The sequence below is a fragment of the Rousettus aegyptiacus genome, unplaced genomic scaffold (assembly GCF_014176215.1).
Source record: "Rousettus aegyptiacus isolate mRouAeg1 unplaced genomic scaffold, mRouAeg1.p scaffold_m13_p_1, whole genome shotgun sequence".
NCBI classification, from domain to species: domain Eukaryota; kingdom Metazoa; phylum Chordata; class Mammalia; order Chiroptera; family Pteropodidae; genus Rousettus; species Rousettus aegyptiacus.
The window spans coordinates 23,346,998-23,368,985 of record NW_023416284.1 but is presented as its reverse complement, the minus strand read 5'-3'; the positions used below and the strand labels follow the sequence as shown (position 1 = coordinate 23,368,985).

Sequence of the window (21,988 nt, the reverse complement as noted above, 5' to 3'; positions counted from 1 at the left end):
TAAAAATATATCATGATTAATTCCCGAATCATTGTATTTTTACTATTATAGGAAATATATAGAAAATTCTAATTTATCAACTATTTTGCTGGCGTTGGACTTCTCTAGTTCCTCTCCCCATACATGGTCTGTGCGCCCATCATTGGAGTCAAGTTCTAGAAACTAAAGTACTGCGTCAAAGACATGAGCAATTTTAAGGATTTTGACATATTATTAATGGCCACCAAGGAGGGCCAATGTACCAGCTCCCACTTCCACCAACAGTTAAGCAAGTGTTTGTTTCCAAATACCTTCACCAAAGCTGGATGTTATAATTTATTTTATATGTTTGCCAAAGGGATGGGCAAAAGTAGTCTCTCACTGTTGGTTTAAATTAAGTTTATCTGATCATTAAGGAGGTTGAAATTTCTTCATATGTTAACAGCTCCTTTGTATGATTATTTTTTGCTTTTGTGAAACATCCATGCTTGCCCTTTATACATTTTTCTGTTAGAGTGTTTGTCTTTTTTGTTGACTTTTAAGTGCTTTTTATACTGTCATATATGTTATCAATTTTGTTTCTGAGTTTGTTGTTTGCCTTTTAATTTTGTTCATAGTCGTTTTGATAAATATAAGTTTTATATTGTTTCCTGTGTCATCATCAATCTTTATTCTGTGGTTTCTGACTTTATTGAAATGCCTGGGAAGGCCTCCTCCTCCTTAATATTATATAATATTTACCTATACATTTTTGGTACTTTTATAGTGTTTTCTTTCTTCCTTTTCTTCACTTATTTCCTTGCTGTTTTATCTTTAACCCATCTGGAACTTACTTTGATATATGGCTTAAGATTAGAATCTAACTTAAATTTCTGCCAAATAATTGAATAATTGTCTCAGCACAATTACTGAATAATTCATCTTTTACCCACTGATTGGAAATAGCCACCTTTATCATGTCTTAAATACTTATCTCTACTTGAATCTCTTTCTGGGGGCTTTTTATCTCATTTCATTAATCTATCTGTGTTTGCACATGCCATTCGAACATGGTTTTAATTATTTTGGCTTTATGATATATTTTAAGTCTGGCAGTGCAAGTCACCTCTCATCTTTTTTTAGGCTGTTATCTCCTGTTTAGTCTTTCAGATGCATTTTAGAGTCATTTTTCCGAGTAAAAGAAATATCCTTCTATGCTTCTGAGTGGAATTGAACTGAAAAATTAATTTGGAGAAAATTGACACTTCTACCCTTGACCATAAATATCCAGGAACATGACATGATTCCTCGTTTAAGTCTATTTTTATGTCTCTCATTTAAGGTATTTTTTTTTTCATTTTTATTTCCAGAATTTCAAGCTTGTTATTTGGTTGATTATTAATTATTTAATATTTTGTTAATATTGTAAAGGAAATTATTTTGCCATTGAGTTTTCTTACTGATTGTTGCTGATATAAAGAAACACTATTAGTTTGTGCTAACTGGCCATTTAACTTGACTCTTTTAGTAGTTCCTACTAGTTTTCATGTTTAGGGATAATTTTAAGGGTTTTTAGGAAGCTTTTATATCATTTGCAAATAAGAATTTCTTTCTTTCCAAAAGGTACACCTCCAAATTCTTTCTCTTATTTCATTGGTTAATGGTGTGGTTTGAATCCTTCCCTCCTTTTTTTTTTTTTTTTAAATGAGAATACTTCTAGTGTTTCACCATTAGTGTGATATTAAAGGCTGAATGAGCTAAAGATGCTTCAAGGAAGTCTTTTTTTCTGGTGCTAGTTTATTAAGCATTCTTAACAGCAGTAAGTATTGGATTTTATCAAATGCCTTTCTGCATTCTGTGAGTTGGTCATATGTTTTTCCCTTTGAACTATTGATGTGACAGGATGATATTCATAGATTTCTTTATATTGAATCTTCCTTACATGTCTGGAATACAAGTCTTCATGGTCATGGTATGTTATCCTTATAACATTCTGGTAGATTCTAATTTATAGCACTCTCTTGAGAATTTTTCGTAGCAATATTAATAATTTGGTGATTTTTTACTTGGCTCTGTTCGTCAGTCTTTGTTATCAGGAATTTGCTAGCTGAGTGAAATGACCTAGGAGGATTTTTACATTTCTTATGCTCCAGCTCAATATCTGTGTATGGGAATTATTTAGGGTATTGAACAGTGGTGGGGGATCTTGTCCGTTAAACTTTCTGAGTCAAGCATCTTTGTTAGCAACCCCTCCTTCCCCAGCACACACAATTTTACCCATCTCTCGCAGGAGGAATCTTTGAGTATGCAGATGGCCCCAATGCCCAAGTCATGAACGCTGAGGAGCATGCATTTCGATTTTCTGCCAACATCATCAACAGGAACAGGACTCTGCTGCCCAATACAACCTTGACCTATGACATCCAGAGGATTCACTTCCACGACAGCTTCGAAGCCACCAAGAAGGGTGAGTATGCAGCCCGTACCTGCAGTCTTTCCCACAGTAGAGCAGTGTTTGCTGTCCATGGTCCTGAAAACAGGCCAAAGCTTTGGGTGGGCTTGAGGCTTCTTAGAGCCTTTTCCACACAGTCTGGGGACCTGCATCAGTCCCAGTTCAGTTTTTGCTGTGTCATCTTCCAGGAGCAGCGGGTTGTCCATCAGGAATTCCCAGGACACTGGCAGAGGCCATGAGGGAATAAGGGGCCATGGGAGGGGGCCGAAGGGTGAGAGTGGGGCCTTGATTTGGGGCTGGTGAAGCAGCAGTAAGGAGGCCAGCAGGAAGGTCTCTAAAACCTCTGAACCAAAGCCGACATTTCAAACTTGTTTTTCCATTTAATCGAAATCCTATCCAGAATATAAAGATTTTAAATGCATGTAAAACAGAATATGTATAAGTGCAAATATGCAACATTTACTTGCCATAAAAAGAATTACTAAAAACAGTGAAGCTGCTTCTGTGGCCTACAACAATTTGACTCCAGGGACTATGGATGACACTTGAAGTCTGATATTAGCCTCAACATTCACTATGTTTTCTTTTTTTGTTTTGATTGCAAAATAACAAGAAAATCATAAAAATAGTTTGTAGTAAATCCAATCCATTTTTCCTACACCTGAATTTTAAAAAGAAATTTAAAAGCAAGTGTTGGGCTGCCTTCTTCTTCATTAGGGAGACATTTACAATAAATGCCAATGGCTACACAGAAAGGACTGAAGAACTTTGTTCCAAGATTCTCGTTCTCTCTCTCTCTCTCTCTCTCTCTCTCTCTCTGTCTCTCTCTCTCTCTTTCTCACACACACACACACACACACACACACACACACACACACAAAACAAACAAGTTAACTTGTCAATACCTAGATGAACCAACATTTTCCAATATGACATGTAGCACATTTGAGTATACAAGTATGCTCTCTCGTTAATGTTTTTAAAGATATAATTCATATACACGTTTAATTGAAATTTAACTTAATGGCTTAGATAACTCTAGAGTTTCATGCAACCCCCAGAGAAGACTGAGTCATCCTTCCTATACTTTGCTGTCATAGCTGCTTGCTTTTCTTCTTCAAGGCTCTTATCATGTTAGTGGTTAAATAATTGTGTGTGTTTAATGTCTTTGCCCTTTTCTCCAACACCATTGACAGGAAGGCTCTCTCTTATTGGTTGATGTAGTCCTGGCACCTAAAAGACTGATGTATGCTCAATGAAATGATCATCAGTGAATGAAATAAGAATGGCGTGTGGAGGTCTGAGCATCATTGTCCAAGATTCCTGTCAGTTGTGCTTAGGGACAGAATCATCCACGTACCTTGGGAAAATTGAGGCTGATCCATAGGGGACCTGTGGTCTTTCTGAGGGGTCCAAAGAGCTAATCAAGGTCTCTTGGGTTCCCAGGTACAGACCTGCCAAGGTGCTGCCTGCTGCTAGCTCTGTTTTCCAACATTGTGGGTAAACATTTCAGCCCGGAAAGCCAGTATAGAATGGGCTTGCAGCCAGGACTGCCTGGACTTGCACCTTGTCCTCTCCAATATTAGTTGTGTGACCTTGGACAATATGTGCCTCAGTTTTCTCCTCTGCAAAATGGCCACTTCTTATGACATGTTTAGAACAATGCCTGGCACATTTGAAGTACCATTTGAAGGGCTTTGCCCTTATCACATTGGCTGACTTGCTCTCCACACACTGAGCCATCAAGTAAGGTACCTCATACCTACAGGCACTTTCCCACTGCTGGCCCTTTTTCCTCCCATCCTGCTTCTCCTTGCCTTATGCACTGAAGATTGGAGGGTCCCTGACATTGAACACAGCTAACACTGACATTTTCGAGGCCACTTCCCTGAGTCTCAGAGCCAACATGCACCCAGACTACAGACACCTCACCCTCTTGCCACGCCACCCTAATGGCCTCAAAGAGTGGTCTTTTGTCCATCACCTCTCTACCATGCTGGCATGCCCTCCCTGCCCACGTGTTCCACACTCGCTCCCCAGCATGCCTTGCAGCCAGCACTGTGCAATCGAGTATACACCTCCCTGCTGAGAGTCCATGCTGGCACCCTCTGCCTGGCCTTGTCTATCTAGAAAATGACTGAACTCATCCAAAACTGCTCAGTAAAAAGGTCAGGACACAGAACAAACACCTGGAGTCAGAACACAGAGTCCCATGTGGGCAGAACCATCCCAAAGGGCTAAGCTGAATCTTCTGTCCATTTTTTTTTCTAAAACCTACTGAAACAGTACAATGACTCTCTAGTGATGCACTTGCAGTTTAGTGCAAGAACCTTCCCCAGGCAGCAGTGAGCCCGGGCAGAGCTTCAGAGCCTTTTAAGGCACTTCTTCCAGTAGGAACTTACAGTCCTGCATATGTGGAACTGTCCAGTCAGTTGTGGGTGAGCAGACCAGAGATGGAAACACCCAACTCTGGAAATCCAGCCAAAAAACATCCCAGTGATCAAAGCCACAGCCCCTCCCCACCCTACACCAGATCACATGGCTTGTTTGCTTAAAATGCTAGACAGCATGTCCCATCTTCTTTCTCCAAATCATCATCAGGATCCATGAGTCTGGTCTCAATGTCACCCTCCAGCCACACCTGTGCCACTCGCTCCTTCAGCCTCCGGGTTCTAGCCATACCTGCCAGCCTCAGGGCGCCATGCTTCCTCCCACCGCAGGGCTTTTGCACATGCTGTGCCCGCTGCTTGTGTTTCCCTTTCTCTTGTAAATTTCACCTCTGCCCTGCCCTTTATCTAGCTAACTCATTCTTCTCCTCTCAAACGTCTGGGGAACCCTCCTTGAGCCCCCAGATAAGGTCTCCCGCTTCCATTTTATAACACCCTGGGCTTTTATTTCGCAACTCTGAACCCTGGGGGGTGTGTGTGTGTGTGTGTGTGTGTGTGTGTGTGTGTGTGTGTGTTGCATTTCCCTGATGACCAGAGATGTTGAGCATCATTTCATATGTTAATAGATCGTTGGAATCTTCTCTCCCCTGGAGTGCCTTTTGAGCCTTTCAGCCACTTTTAAAAATTGAGTTGTTTGCCATTGTCTTATTGATTTGGAGGAGTCTTATATATTCTTGATAAGAGCCCTTAGTTTAATATATGTATTCATATATCTATTGCAGATAAGTTTGCCTTTTCACTCTCTTAGTAGTCTCTTTTGAGGAGCAAAGTTCTTAATTTAAAGAAGTGCAATTTATCCATATTTTCCATTATGGTTAATGCATCTTGTGTTCTGTTTTGTCTATCCTAAGGCTGTTAAGATATTCTCCTGTGTTCTCTTCTAAAAGTTCTATTGTTTTACCTTTCCGAGGTAGCTCTACGATCTATCTCAAATCGAATTTCTATGTACGGTGGTAGGTAGGGGTTGAGGTTAATTCTTTTCTACGCACTGCTGGTGATAGCGAAAACTGGTTCAGCTTCTCAGGAGAACTGTTTGAAAGTATCTACTAAAGCTAAACGAATGCCGGCAAGGATGTTTCGAGCCATTTTATTGGTAATACCCAAAAGCTGGAAATAAATTAAAGGTCCATCAACAGTAGAATGAATAGATAGGAGTGTAGTTGTACAATGAAATTTGAATCAGTAATAAAAAAAAATAAACTCTTGTTACGCACATCATGTATGAACCTCACAGACATGATGCTGAGTGAATAAACAGTGGTTACCTCTGCAGGAAGGAGTAGTATGCAGTGGATATTAACCGGAAAGGGGAAGAGAGAACCCGCTTAGGTGTTGGGAATGTTTTATATCTTAATCCAAGTAGCAGTTGCATGAGTGCAGTTCTATGTAAAAAATTCATAAAATTCTGTGCTTAAAACAGATGCACTTTCCTGTATTGTGTTATATCTCAATAAAAAAAAATAAGTTGCTTCTCTCTGCTGTGATTCTCCCTAATGTCCCTCTGATAATATACTAAAGACAGACCTGTGCTTGCTTTGGAAGCACCACTGCCTGATCCCAGAGGCATTTCTGCGGTTGGATCGTGCCCCCCATTGGGCATCCTCTGTCCCTTGGGAGCCCCATAGTCTGTGATCTTTGTTTTTCCTTTTGATCTTTGGTTTTCAAAATTCTCGGGAGCATCATTAGGACCCTTCCAAGGGGCAGGTCAACTTGGGCCTGATTCTAATTACCCCGATGATAATTCATTTTCCCTAGGCAGAGTTTCCTGTTGCCACTCCCTTTGGCACCAGCTGGATCTAGCCACCTCAGGGCACGCTGGGGGCGGGGGTGCAGAGGCACGGAGCCTGGCACTGCCTGCCCTGCCAGCTCTGGTTGAAGTAGTTCCTTTCCTTCATGTGAGACCCAGGAGGCTTTTCCCCATTAAAAGAGATTTTCACTTATTGTCTTTATTTTTAAATGTTTTGTGGGAAATTAAAATATGAGTGACTGCCAGGCAGTGCCTGAGCCAGCAACCCAGAGAGCACTGGCATTTTCTTCCAAGCCTGACCAGAGCGGGCCTGGAATCGACCCAGCACTCCCCAGGCTCCTCTGCCTTCACTTATTCTCTGGGCTGCTCAATTCCTTTTAAGACACAAATTGATTGAGATAATTTTTGCTATAACTACAATTGCCATAGAAAGGGGGTAGAGGGAACTGCATTCAGGCTGTGGACTCCTGCAATGACTGTGAACGATTGAGTTACTGTAAAATGACCAGAAAATGGATTCAAAATTGAAGCCACAAATAATGTAATTACTGCAGCGTGCGCTCAGAGCTGCCAGAACGAGGGTTGGCTGCTGCCCTGGAAACATCTGGAGTGAAAGCTGCTGCTGCTATAACCCCTGCCCTGGTCCCTTTGGGGGAAACAGTGATCTTCCAGACTGGAAGATCATTAGAGGGTGGAAGGGACATGGAGAGGACAGGAACAGATACGTGGAGAGAGGCCAATGAGAAGAAACGGGTGAATGGCAGCACGGATGCCACCTGCCACCCAACAGTGAGATTCGATCATTGCATCTCTGGCAGAATGCAACCCAGTGTGGTCATTATCATCGCATCACCCCAATGTCGCCAGCATCGCCACAGTCACTGTCATCATCGTCAGCGTGGCATCACCTCCGCTCCTGACATAAACATCGCCCTCTCCACCTCTCCTTTCAGACTCCCTCTGCCACGACAGCACCATCCTCATCATCACCAATCTCACCATCGTCAGCGCCATCGCCATCTTTTCGACCGTCATCATCGCGGTCACAGCCGTGGCACCGACGCGTCATCATCGCCAGCCTCGTCCACGCCGTCTAAACTGTTATCGCCTCCGTTTGCATCCTTGCCACCATCACCAGCCCCATCATCATCACCGGCCCTGTCACGCGTCGGCACCTTCATCATCGCCAATCTCATCGGCACCAGCACCGCCACCACCTTTGCTGTCACCACCACCAGCACTGTGATCACCCCCTCTTTCATCAGCGTCTATATATCGCCATCATCCTTTCTACCGCCGTCATCGCCATCGATGCCATGGCATCGGCATCCGTTCCATCACTACCGTCCCATCAGTATGTCACAACGTCAACATTACCGTCAATTCCGCCAGTCCGTGCTGTCGTCAGGATGAAAAACAGCCCTACGATATGGCCCTTTACTGTCACAACTGTCATTACAGTTACCTTTACCATTATCCCGCAATCGGTGCCAAAATTATTTCCTTCGAGATCACTCTTACAACCCTGCACATCATCATAATTGATGGTTGGTCCACTCTCCCCTGCCTCAGTCAAACAGGACACCTGGACTTTGCGGCCGTGAGGGGCCGTGACTTCAGAGGTTGGTCTGGGTGGAGCTGAGGGTGGTAGGGTAGCATTTGCCTGCCTGTTTCAAGGCCTAGATCAAAGGGGAAAATCCAAAACACAGATTCTTGGAGGTGGGTAGTGATAGGGAATGAGACACACAGTCATTTGACTAAGTATAATCGATCAGAAGGTCCAAGAGGGAAAAGAGAAAGAGCAGAGATGGATGATAGGACGGAAAACGGGGATGTCATAGGACAGCTAGAAGGTTCAGAACAGAGGTAGGAGACACAGGATGAGAGAAACCTACAGATTTTATTGGGTGTCATGGCCTTTTTCTTGGGCAAGAAGGAGCGACTAGACCTGGACAGCTGTCACTTACTCATTGTCATCATCTCCTCCATGTTGGTATCCAGCCTCCACGGCTACAAAGTGACTCACACACGGTCTCTTCCCTCAGGCAGACCTGTTCTCAAAGGGACAAAGTGGTCAGAGCAGACACCCACACATCCAAACAGCAGGACGACAACATAAATAGGCATTGAGGGTACTGGTCAGAGACTGGCCTCCTTGGGACAAGGGCACAGAAAAGGAGAACAGTCCCTAAATTGGACAATTTACCTGCAGACCCAGAGTTCCTATTTTTGAAGCATTTGTTATCACTGGGATTTGTTTCACACACACAGCCACACGGAGTGCTGTCAAGGTTTATTGACTCCAGAGTGACAACAGCAGTGAAAAAAACAGTACTTCTCTGACTTGGGCTCCAGTCCCACAACTGTAGGAGCGCCGGGAAGTCACCATGTGCCCCACTGAGCATCCTTTCCTGCACTTGACATTGGCCAATAGGAGTCCTAGTGACCCAAAAGATGCCCTCTGTACTGGCCCCACTGCTTCCCACGCGTGGCTGTCCTGCCCATGTCCCAGGTGGTTCCAGTAGACTCCTAACAACAACGAATCCCCCTCCCCCAGAGTGCTACATCTTTCACCTAGGCCATAAGTGCCATTCTCTGGTGTTCTTAGGGGAAGTACAAATTTTAGGAAAAATAACCACTTTATATAATGTCTCCTGTCCCCAGGAGGCAGTGAGGAAGGAGGAGTATATGTCAGTGGAGAAGAAAAATACTCTGAAGACCACACATTCTGACAAGTTCAAAACCACCCTGTATCTTTGCATCCATTGATACCACCCTTAGCCCAGGCAAGAGGTTCCTTGTCCCAGGGCCTATGCTTTGAAGGTGCTGCCCTCACCCTCCTCTGGTACACATCTCCTCCCAGGACAAGGGATCAATGGGACCAAGGGGCCTTGCCCATTACGATCCTGTGTGCCCTGCCCTTCTAATCTTTGCTCCAAGTATCTGGAACCCTGAATTTCCTGCCCAATCGGCCCTGAACCCACCTCTAGGCCTACATGAGCCTCCTCCCCAGGCTGTCCTACAGAGGGAGAGTCATGCCATATGGTTGCACTCTTAGGCCTTATCTAAGGGGCAGAGGTTTGCAGAGATGTGGCCAGAGCTCAGTTATAAGGGCTGAAATGTCCACATAGAGAGTGAAAGGCCTTTTATGGTGCAGGGTGGAGCCAGTGGTCAAAAAGAAGGGCGCAAGTTGGGGGCTAGAGCTACCTCTCCCCTTGTCACTGCATTTGAGAAGTCTCCATTCTAACCCGACATCCCAAGTTGTTGCGAAGGTACATATTTGTCAAGGTGGGAGGAAAGGGCATATTTTATGTAATTTTGTTAGCTTGACTTAACAATGTTTAACTATTTAGCTGCACGGTTTATGTGCCTCCAAGTGTACTCTGACCCTGGGCCCTTAGGGGTGGACCTGAGCCCAGTAGGTCATTCCCAGAGGTCCTTGAGGCAGCCAGGATGCATCTGAATCCACTGGGTATCCATGCTTAGGTGCTCTGTCCTGCCTCCTCCTGTGTGCCTCACATTTTCATACATGTGCATATAGTTCATTCCCATGGCCACAGGCTGGTGAGTTTGTCAATGATCTTCCGTTAGGGCCTTTCTGGTTGCAAGTGACAGAAAATCAAATCTTGACTGGCTTAAGCAAAAAGAGAATGTATTGGTTCTTGTAACCAAAGTTTAGGGTTGCGCTTGATGAGGGGCTCATATTTCTTTCTCTCTTGGCTCCGTGCAGCGCCACGCTGATTCCACTCACAGGCAAGCACTGCACGTTCTCTGTAAGCATAAGGTGGCGACTGCACCTCCAGATCTCACAGCTTCCCAGGTCCGGTCACAGAGGGAAAATGCCCAGTTCTTGTTGCCACCGGGTATCGTGGCATCCCATCAGCTCCCATTGTTCGCATGATCGTCCTCTAAACCAATGTCTGTGGCCGGGGAGGGCAGTTACAGTCTGTCTAGGGTCTAAGTCACACACACCCCTCATAGGTCGGAGTGGAAAAGGCCAAAGTGGAAGTGAAGAGAGTTGCCAGAAGAAAGGGCAGTGACTCCTGGGGAGCCCTTCCTCTGATGCCCCTGAGAGGTCCATTTTATGGATCTTTTAGGCACACTCGCTGCGTGAGCCTACATCCCCCTTCGAGCCCCAGCTGTCCTAGCCCTGCTCATTTCATGGTGTGGTGTGCCCACTGATGTTTGACCTTCCCAGAAGCATCTGCTGTCTGACCTGCCTGAGCCTTTGGGCCTCCTGGAGAATGTGAATGGTTGGAAGGCTGGGATTCAGCATTCATTCATTCGGCAGATGTTGATTAAGCACCTATTCATACCATGTACTATTTTGAGCACTGTGAATATAGCAATAAACAATGCAGATCAAGCCCTTGCCTCTTTGGAGCTTACGTTTTAGTAGGAGGAGAAAGTCAACAAATAAACAAGACTTCTGTGGTTATTTAGTAAATAAAGAAATAAAGCATTGTATGAGGTTGATGAAGTATGGCTGGATTGGGGTTGCTATTATAGGCTGTGCAGTGATTCCTCTCCAATAAGACACACAGACGCAGAGACCTAAAGGAGGGGAGGGAGAGAGTCACATGGAGATCTGAGCGGAAGAGCAGTCCAGCCAGAGGGGCAGCAAGTGCAAAGGCCCTGAGGCAGGAGTATTCCTAGTATATGTGAAGAACATCATGGGAGCCAGTGGGGCCCGAATGCTGTAAGGAAAGGAGAAAAGGATGGGAGAGGAAGTCAGAAAAATAGTGAGGCTGGAGGTATGGGGATGGGGTGGGGAGTTGCTGCAACAAGTAGGGCCTTGTTGGTCACTCTTAAAGACTTTGGCTTTTACACTGAGTGAAATGGAAACCCTTAGAGCAAAGGAGTCGTGTAATCCACTTAGTTTGTGCAAGGCTCACTCCAGCTGCTGAGTGCAAAATAGATGATAGGATTACTGAGGAAGCTGGACCCAGTGAGGAGCCTTCTGCGGTCATCCAAGTGGAAGATGATGGTGGCTTGGACCAGGGTAAGAGTGGCGAGAACTAGTCATATTCTGATATATTTTGAAGGTAAAACAGCAGAAGTTGATGATGAATTGGGATGTGGGATACGAGAAGATGGAAAGAGTCAAGACAAAACCAGGGTTTGGGGCGTAAAGTGCTGGGACAGTGGAGCTTCCTTTTGCCAAAATGGGGGAGGCTGGGAGGAGAAGAGGGGGTTCTGTTTTGAACACGTTAGGTCTGAGATGCATCTCAGACATCCAAGTGGTGGTGTCGAGTGAGAGGTGAAATGAGAAAGTTGTATTTTAGGAAATAGGTTGGGACTGGAGTTTCAAGTTTCAGCGTCATCAGCAAGTAGGTGTTTCATTTCTATTTGTTTCTAGTTCCCACACAGAACAGGGTGTGGTATAGACCCAGTGACGCTAATCACAACAATGACAACATTAAAAGTAACCATCGTTTCTATTGCATGAGGGCTATACTGAAGTTCTTACATGCAATATCTCATTTGACTTCCTATGATCCCATGAGGCAGGGACTATTACAACCCTGGTTTCCAGATGAGGAAATAGAGATTCAGACAGATTGTCAGTTATCTACCCTCAGACGGTTCCAGTTGCTATTTTTCCCATGTGTTTATGGGATCACCAAAATCATTGTCCCCCATGCCCCCAGCTACTTGATAAGACCCAGCACTGACCCCTGTACTGTCCTTCCCTTCCTCTGTTGCAGCCTGTGACCAGCTGGCACTGGGCGTGGTGGCGATCTTCGGGCCATCACAGGGCTCCTGCACCAATGCTGTCCAGTCCATCTGCAATGCCCTGGAGGTACCACACATCCAGCTGCGCTGGAAACACCACCCGCTGGACAACAAGGACACCTTCTACGTAAATCTCTACCCTGACTACGCCTCTCTCAGCCACGCCATCCTCGACCTGGTTCAGTACCTCAAGTGGCGGTCAGCCACCGTGGTCTATGACGACAGTACAGGTAGGTGGCTGGGCCGAGGTTAGGGTGAAAAGGTGGGCAGAGCCCCAGGATCAGGCTTTTGACTGCTCTCTCAATTCAGCTGCCTCTAGGGAAAAGGTCCTCACTCACACCCAAGTTTCACTCAGTCACACCGACATTCGTCCCTGTGCTCACTCACAGCCCCGTGCACACTGGCCATACTCTCACATCAGCAACCCACCCACCCAGCCCCCAGCACCTGCATCCATACCTACACAGCTGCGCCCATACCTGCCTACACTCTTAAACTCACGTGCTTCCATCTGTAGCAAACATGTCCCACCCTGTGCTGGCTCTGAGTGCAGGCTTTGAACTCAATCTGGCCAGTAAACATGTGCTAGCTCTGACACTCACTAGCTGGGGAGCAAGGAGCTATTGCCTCTCCTCTTTCCTTCCAAAGAGTCAAGTCCCAAGACATTTCTTAGCCTCACCTCTTAAAGAGAATGTGATCTTGGCAAGTCACTTAACCCATCTGGCCCCGCTCTGCCCACAGGGCAAGTCAAGAGCGACAGCATCCAGCCTGGAAAGAGCCCTCCAACTCTCAGCTGCCTGTGATTCAATGTCGGTCCTTGACTACCTCCTAATGGGGAGTGGGAATCGTAGGGAGAAATCCCAAAGAAAAGACATTTCAGAGTTGTTGATTTAACTCGCATCTATTCTACCATCATCTATTGAGGCCCTGCTATACCTAAAGCATCAGACAGAAGATCCTGGAGGCTCCCCCCAGGAACCCCCGCCCTTCCCAGTACCCCCAGCATGAGGTCTCTGCCATTGAGGGGTGCTCCTGCCTAGCTCCAAGTTACCTCCCGTGTTTCTGCAGCCCTGTGGATTTTTCTGTCTTAATCTACCACTAGAATGATTGTCTTTGAGCCTGTTTCTGCTTCCAGACCATGAGCTTTCTGTGCCTCTAGGGTTTAGCACAGGGCCTGGTACAATGTAGATGTTTTTTAATGTTTGTTAAACTGGACTGAATTGAATTAAATCAAATTGAAAATCAAATTGAAATAAATTATAATTTAATTTTGCAGGAAAGAGTGTGTTGAGCACTGGTAAGAATTAAGAAATGAGGATGCAGTTATTCCATCTTATTTTGAGAAGTTATTCATATTATAGGGGAGTGGGTGCCCATCTAGAGGTCAGTGGTCCTTCCAGGCTGTCAGAGCTAAGAATCAAGTGACATGTACATACAGTCAGGGCTAAAGATGCTGGGGAAGAGGAGGCTCTATGGCCTTGGTTAGTCTAGGCTGACTTACCAGGGGAGAGAGACATGATCTGGGTCTTGAGTATGGATGGACAGGGAGAGGAGTCATAAGGGCACTACAGGTGGAGGGAGCAGCAGGAGCAAAAATGCGGAGGTGGGACCATGCATGGCAGTCTTATCGAGAGGACAGGCTGGCTGGGAGAGGACGCAAGTATGGTAGGAGCCACATGGATTTTTCTTAAAGTGACTTTTGCCTCTTATCAGGGAGGAAAATTTGTCTCAGAACCTTCCAACAGACCACCTGGTACAGCTCACTGAGTGTGCCTGCTACCCTGAGCACAGTCAAATGGAAATGGGATTGCCACCGACTGGCTCCTTTCAATCTTCAGTCATCTCTTGGGACTGGCACATTGCCACCCAAACAAAATCATGGTTCTCTTAGTATGCTAGAAAGGGGGTATACCATTACCTATTTTTACAGTACAGATGCTGCTTGACTTAGGTCGGGGTTATGTCCTGATAACTCGGCCTAAGAGCCAAAAGATTAGGTCTCTAATTTTGACCCCGTTACTAGCATGCTGCAAAACCTTGGGAGAGTCACCTAACCTCTCTGGACCTCAGTTTCTTTATCTGTAACATTGAAACAAAAGTCCCTAATCTGCATGCTTTCTAGGACAGGGAGATGGTTAAGTTGGGTAATGAATGCAGAAGTGCTTTGTAAGTGAAAAGCATGACTCCAACAACATGATTCACTGCAGATATTTTGAGAGAGATTGATTAGGGAAGCAGCCAGGAAGGAAAGCTCATCTCAGGCAAACAAAAGAGCCTAGTCCTCTTTTGGGGTTGGCTGAGAAGAGCCTCTGTTCTCCTTTGGGAATACACTGATAGGAAGGAGATCTGACATTTGCTGCTGGAAAATGTGGGTCACCATATTTTACAGGGGGCAATGCACTTGGCTGACAGGAAGGCTGTCAGTGGTGGCCTCTGCTCCAGCATCCAGGCTGTCCCTGTCCTCATGTCTTGGGCCCCCAGAGCCCATGTGCCTGCTGATGTTGTGCACGAGTCTGAAAACCAAGCAAGTGAGAGCAGAGTGTGCACTCAGGGCCTTGTGGGGTAACAAGTGTGAGTGGGCAGCATCATTCAGCCAAAATAAGAATTTCTGATATTAGTTTGGAAGTGGGATAAGCCTGGGTGTATGTTTTGGAGGAGCTTGTGGCCTCACACTTCTCTGCTAAGGTCCACTAATATCCTTATCCTCTTCCCCACCAAGTCTGGTATTAGGAGGCACTAGGCCACTGTTGATCCATCCACTCAGGACTCCAAAGCCCTCTCCCAACCCAGGTACCTGGGTCTGAGACCTTCCAGGAGCCAGGGCTTCCTGACACTCACAGCCATGGCAAAGTTTGTTTGAGAGTTCTTTGGGAGGCTTAGGTCCCAGGGTTATATCTCTGTCCTCCCCAGCAGAGTGAAATGAATAACACCCATCAGATGGTGTTCCTAACATCCAGACCTCAGGAATGGGAATGAGGCTGGACAGACCCAGACATGTGTATCAGAAATGGCCTTTGAAATGGGGGCTCTCTGTTGGAAGGCTTCTGAAGTGGGTTGTCTGTGTTGGGGACTCTGTCTAGATAGGGACAATGTAACAGTTGATTGCAAACTGTAATCTAGTGCAAACTAATGTAAGCAAAAAAATAAAAAATGAAAAGAAGAAGAAAGAGAAATAGAGAAAGAAATAGAGAGAGAGAGAAAGAAGAAAGAAAGAAAGAGAGAGAGAGAAGGAAGGAAGGAAGGAAGGAAGGAAGGAAGGAAGGAAGGAAGGAAGGAAGAAAGAAAGAAAGAAAGAAAGAAAGAAAGAAAGAAAGAAAGAAAGAAAGAAAGAAAGAAAGAAAGAAAGAAAGAAAGAAGTTGGGGGAGGCGATTCTGTTCCCTGCCATAACTGGAAAGTTTAGGAGTAAACTGTAGCTTCAGGTACAGTTTGATCCAGAGGCTCAAGTACGTATCTTCAGGACTTATTTTCTCTCTGTTTGGCCTCTCCGACATATGTCCTGTTCAGATCTTTCTCAGGTTCTATGTACTGACCTCCATCCAGACTTACTTCCTCTTTATTTGGAGTTAAATAGAAAAGGGAGTACATCTTACCAGATGTTCTAGTACAATTTCTGGAAGTCACTCTGATAGGGCCAGCTAGTGTCACTATCCATCTCTGAGCCCATACTGAATTGGCCAGGCTAGGACCACGTGCTGTGCTTTGGGAGCTGGGGATGAAACTTCCTGAGTCATATGGACTGAGAGAGGGAGAGGAGTTGTTCCCCAAAGGAAAATTAGAGTCTTATTAGTGAGGGTGTGGAGCATGGCTGAGTGCAGTGCAGCCAGGATATGGACAGTGAGCCCTGGGTATGAGCAGGGAGCCCAGCAGATGAAGGAGAGGGCCTGTTTGGGCCCTGGCTCCGTGCTGGCTCAGCCCCTCCTTGCAGTGGGGTGGGGGCAGAGAGAGCAGCCAACAGGCTTGCTTCCATGCTAAGCAGAGGCATCAGCAAGAATGGACCTTGAAGTAGGGACGGAAGTGAACTCAATTAGACATAAGCAAGCCATTTGTCTCCAGGAAGTGACATTTAGTTTCTCCTGGAAGTCTCTAGATTAAGTGGTTTTGCAAAATGCTAAGGTGGAGGATGGATTTTTCAGTGTGAGGAGAAAAAAACAGTAAGTCAATCCAATTATGGAAATTTGTGTTGAGCTCCACTTAAGTGCCAGGCCCTGTGCTAGAGGCTGTAGGGACTCAGGCCCTGATGTTAAGGAGCTTGGGGCAGGACGAGAGGAATGAGATGAAGTTAGAGGAGACTAGTGCTGAGGGAAGAGCCCACTGAGTTGGGGGAGGTTCGGGAGTGGGAGGAGATCTTGTCTGGACAGAACAGAAAGGGCAGACTTCATGGAAGAAGTGGAGCCTGCAAGAATGAGTAAGGTTTACTTAGGCAGCCTGCCCTTAGGGGTGGGCATGGAGGCTGGGCACAGACACCACCTGGCCTCATTCAGTCCAACGGTGGGCACAGTTGAGCCTGGAGCCACCACCTGTGCCCACATCTCGGAAACAGATTGCTAAAGATGTTTAGGAAGATTATGTCCCATGCCTCGTGATGTTACAGGGGCTGGGAGATGAGGAAAGGTGGCCTCTAGTTCAGGCTCCATAAGTCTCTACACCCATTCTGGGTTGGAGAGGAGCAGGTGGGCATAGTCAGTGGGAACTTTCTCTCGGTGTGTGCCTACTTTTGGATCTACCTGTGTATATGTATCTGTATGCACACATCTTAGCTATATGTTTACACGCGCGTTTATCAGCCCAAGTGTAGTTCTGCCTTTATCAAGATGCACGTGCACGTATACATATGTTCGTGTGTGTATACACATCTATGTGCATGTGCAGGTGGGTACAGCTGGGTGCACGTGTCTGTGCATAAGTATGCTAACGCCTTTGTCTGGACACGCATGGCTATATCCATGCACATATCTCCATGGCCATGTATCTGAGTTCATGTGTGTCTTCATACCTGTGGCCATAGGCATGTGTATGCACATGAGTCTGCAGATGTCTGTAGTTGTGTATACATGTGATACATGTGTGTCTTTTGTGCCCCGGGGGCTCTCAGGGCTCATCCGACTGCAGGAGCTCATCATGGCCCCATCGAGATACAACATCCGCCTGAAGATCCGCCAGCTCCCCCTGGACTCCGATGACTCACGTCCTCTACTCAAGGAGATGAAGCGAGGCCGGGAATTCCGTATTATCTTCGACTGTAGCCACACCATGGCGGCCCAGATCCTCAAGCAGGTATGCGAGCGCTAGCCAGCAGGAGGGATGCTTGGGATCTGCCTGCCACTTCTCCCACCCAACCCCTTCCCAATATAAACATGATGTCAGCCAGATCTCAGTTTGACCCCTAGTCTGTCTCCGTCCCGCCGTATGACCTTGGGTGCTTACTTCACCTCTTCAAGCCTCAGTTTCATGAGCAGCAGTGGTTCTTACAGTTCGAGTTGGTGCAAGGATGGATCGACACGATGGATGAGCAGCTGCAGCCAGACTGGGTGCATGGAGGGTGTTGAGTAAATGCTGGTTTCCATGCCATCTCTGTGCAGATGGGAGATGGGGGCTGCCAAGAGGGGCCTGAAGCCGCATGGGACAGAATGCTTCAGGAAGCATAGAGGGGCCTGGGAATCTCGAGAACAACCCCCAGAGCCCTCACTGCCCCTTCCGGTGACTAATCCCCGTAGCCTGTGGCATTTGCTGTTACTCTCCCGTTGCTAGGAAGTGTATTAAGGTTCATTGCACCGTCTGCTCAGCTCTGCAGAGACCACGGGGTAGGAGAATGGCTCCCAGTCCTGGAGGGCCCTGGTCCCAGTACAGAGCCCAGCATGGCCTCCTGGCAACGAGAACCAAGCTCTGCCAGCCACCTAAGAAATAAACAGCGAAACTGCCCCCAAGCCCTTCTGAGGTACCACTGCAAAACCAAAACACTCTGATTGGAGCCAGTGTTTTGTGTAAAAGGAGATGATGTGGTTCCAGAAGTGTCCCCGGTGATTGGAGGAGGCTTTTGATGTGGAGGGGGGGGGGCGGGCTCTGACACATGACCCCATGAAAGGACACAGGGAATGCAGGAGAGGAGGTGCTGAGTCGGGGAACGGGGGAGGATAGGAATTGTTTTTAGGCCTGGAAGGCTATTCAAGTCCCAGCCTCCAGCTGGGCCCTGCAAAAAGTGTCCAAGCAAATGGCGGCCTCTGTCTTCCCCCGAGGAAGCCCCATACCAGGCTCCTATATACAGTGGTTAAAAAGCTCATCGGAGAATCTGAATCTTGTTTCTGCCAAGGGCAAGTGGCCCCAGAGTCATGCCCTGCTCTGATGGACTGAGTGGTCCCTACGTCACATGGTTATGGAGGATTCAGTGGGGTAAGGCAAAGAAAGAGTTCATCCCAGTGCCAGTGAACGCTCCCCAGAAATGCCTTAACCCCCACCCCCCAGCCAGCTCTGCCTGGCATGTCCCTTCTCTTCCCAGTGTGTATAACAATAATAATGACAATCGCAGCTTTGATTTACTGAGGAGTCACTCCGACCCAAGTACACGCGGGTCCTCATTTACTCCACCCTGGGAAGCAAGGACAATTGTTATGCCCAGTTGCCAGGTGAGGAAACTGAGGCCCACAGGGAAAGTAATGGGCCCGAGGCCATCGAGACTGCAAGTCAAAATTTACTCCAAGGTCTGTCTGACTCAAAAACATCTAGAATTAAAAATGAAGATTCTGGGCTCAGCTAAACACTGACCTAAACAAAGGTAAGCATGTCCGCTTACTGAGAACGTCTCTGAACCTTCGCCCTGTGGATGCAGCTTGGAAATCACCAAGAGAGAAAGAGAATGTGCAGCATTTTCTAAGTGTACTTGACCCAGTGACATTTTTCCCCCAGAGCACTTTGTGGGCCCAGCATTCCGAAGAACTCCGCAGAAAACGCATTATGGTCATTAATGTCATAGACTATAGGCCTCTAATAAAATACATAAAATGTATACAGTGTAGACATCACAATGTTATGTAGTGATTCCGCAGCAGCCACGTGGCTTGTTTTGTGGTCAGCCCTCCCCCAGAGGCTGAGACTGAGGACTGACCTGCCTCCTTGGCCCGGTAGGGCTGTGGGGCCAGGCTCCCTGACACCTCTCTCTAGGGCCTGGACACCAAGCTCAGCTGAGTGAAGTCAGGACACTAAGAAGGCGTCTGGGCTGATTCCATCAGCATTGCTCTAGGTGTGGAAGGCCCAGAGACGCGTACTAAAAAGAGAGAAGGCCCGGGCCCTGCCCAACCCTTTGGAATTTGGAATCTTGGAAGAATGTGGCCCAAGAGTCTGCATTTTAATCGGTCCCAAGTGATTTTACTGCTCAGTCCCGTGTGAAATTCACTGCTGTCTGCCAGCCATTGTCACCATTCAGAGGGGGCCTCAGAGAACATGCCATTCCAAGCGGCCAGCATCCTCTTACCCCGCGTCAGTCTGTCCTGCTGCCCAGGCCTCACCCCTGGCATGGTGAGGAGGTGGGGGCTGCTCCGGTATTCCCCGAGGTTGCTGACCCTCGTCTCTCCCGCAGGCCATGGCCATGGGCATGATGACTGAGTACTACCACTTCATCTTCACCACTCTGGTAATGTACCTCCGGGTCCTGACGTGGGTTGGGGTGGGACTCCCCTAGAACAAGGTCAGCCTGGTGGGGACAGGAGCTGTAGCCAGAAGAGACCCAGGCTGGATGTGCCTTCCTAAGGTTGTAGATATGGCCCCAGGTAAGGGCACAAAGATGTCTTTGTGGCTCGCTCGTGTTGAGAAGTAGCATTTTGTTGTAACTAAGGACAGGGACTCTAGAACCTGCCAGTGTGAACAGAAGCCCCTCTGCTAACTGGCCATGAGACCTTGGGGAAGTCATTTAACCTCCCTGACTCAGTTTCTTCCTCTGCAAAATGGGCACGGTAATGGCTTCTACCTCCTAGGATGGTTGTGAGGACTCAGTGAGTTAATAGAGTAAATGCTGAGAGCAGTGCCTGATTCATGTAAGAGCTATACAAGCATTAGCTGTCATTAGTATCCCAACCCTCAGCTCTTAGCCCACACTTCTCCACGCAGGCCTCAGGCCTCTCGTAACAAACAGGAATGGCCACTTTGGATTCCTGTAGCATCTACTTCGAAGTTTGCCCATTCACTGCCAGCCAGGCCAGCCCACCTGCAGGCTCCAGATGGGTCCTGTCCAAACTCTGAGAACATTTAAGGCCATTTAAACCCATTAGGATAATTAGTTATGGACTGAGATCAGCAGAATAAAGAGATCCCTGTGCCAAAGGGGCACCGACACCCAGACACCCTGCCTTGGAGCCAGATGCCTTCCAACCTCGCCGGGGCCCTGGGTGGACTCCTCCACCCAGCCCAGGTCTGAGGCGAGTGACGGCATCGCTAACCACCCTGCCACTGAAACAGGCTCCTGCAGTCTGCATCGCCTTGCTGCTACGGCCCTCTGACTGTGTTCCTTCGTTTATCCGGCACCCAGTTAATGTGCCCAGCCCTGTGCTCGGCTGAGTATCTCAAGACGACTGGCACTGAGGCCCTTCCCTCAAGGAGTTTGCATCCTGTCCAGTCTGCCTCTCTATGTCTAGCTCATACAGCAAGCTTGTACCATCACAGGCCTGAACAGATGGCCATGGGGCACAGCAGAAGGAGATACCAGGTGCTGAGGGCCTGGTAGAAGGTGGGAAATTTGAGGCAGGCTTTACAGGAAAGCAGATGCTTGAACTGAGCCTCCAGGGATCAGTAGGAGTTCACCGAGGAGAGGGAGGAAGGGTATGCCATGTAGAGGGAAGAGCGTAAGCAAAGGACAGACGAGTGTAAGCAAAGGCCAAGGGGCAGGTCAGCTCTTCAGTGGAGTGCTGGAGTTGGCTCACTCTGGCTGATTGCAAGAGCTAATTGCGTTCATCGCTTCTCAGCTCTACATTCAGTGACGTAATATTGGTAGCTTGAAATCAGCCGCAGTGGGAGTATTCATACCACAGAAGCTGGCAAAAGCTACACATGAGGGATTTTACCTCCTCTCTCTTGAGAGCGGGTTATTAAGCATTTAGCAGCCCACCACTGCTTGTCACCCTCCCTCTGCCTCCTACCCACTGAAACCTGTACCTGTGGCAGAATTCAGGAGCCACCCTGCGCAGTCTCCTGATCCAGAGCTCAGAACTGGGGACCTGCCAGGGGCCATGTAGGGAGAAAAGGATCCTGGAAGCTGGTGACTGAGACCAGGCACCTTCTTTCTCTAGTTTCTTCTGGATTTCTACCCACCTAAGCTGGCTTCTCCCAACCACGCTGTATCCTGGAAAGTCATTAGAGGCTTGGAGGATGAGGTTCCTGATAGTCTATCTATTCGGAGCTGGAAACAGGCTAGAGGATTAAGTCTAGGAAGGCAGGGTGGGGCACATTCCAGGGGCCCAAGGCCCTGTCCTCAGCATGGCAGTCCTATCTATCCCATCGTGGGCTCCCAGAGCACTGAGACCAATTTCTGGGCTATTGGGGGTCCCAGCAAGCCCCGTGTCAATAGCTCAACACATTCTTCTCACACTCGTATCCTGCTGGCTCACGTCCCTGAGTCCTTATCACTCTGAGTTGCTGTGACAGGGCCTAGAACTCGTGATAAG

At 47.4% G+C, this 21,988-nt stretch overlaps 1 protein-coding gene across 3 annotated transcripts in view; it reads left to right on the top strand.

Moving 5' to 3' along the window:
• The window catches only part of GRIK3 (glutamate ionotropic receptor kainate type subunit 3), a 208,453-nt gene that overhangs the window by 123,333 nt on the left and 63,132 nt on the right, over positions 1 to 21,988 (top strand). For all 3 annotated transcript variants that reach the window (XM_016147198.2, XM_016147195.2, XM_016147197.2), the window contains exons 2-5: positions 2,249 to 2,425; positions 12,313 to 12,570; positions 17,434 to 17,615; positions 19,912 to 19,965. In XM_016147198.2, the coding sequence (XP_016002684.1) occupies positions 2,290 to 2,425; positions 12,313 to 12,570; positions 17,434 to 17,615; positions 19,912 to 19,965 (630 nt within the window). In that variant the 5' untranslated portion in view covers positions 2,249 to 2,289. The remainder of the gene's footprint in view (positions 1 to 2,248; positions 2,426 to 12,312; positions 12,571 to 17,433; positions 17,616 to 19,911; positions 19,966 to 21,988) is intronic.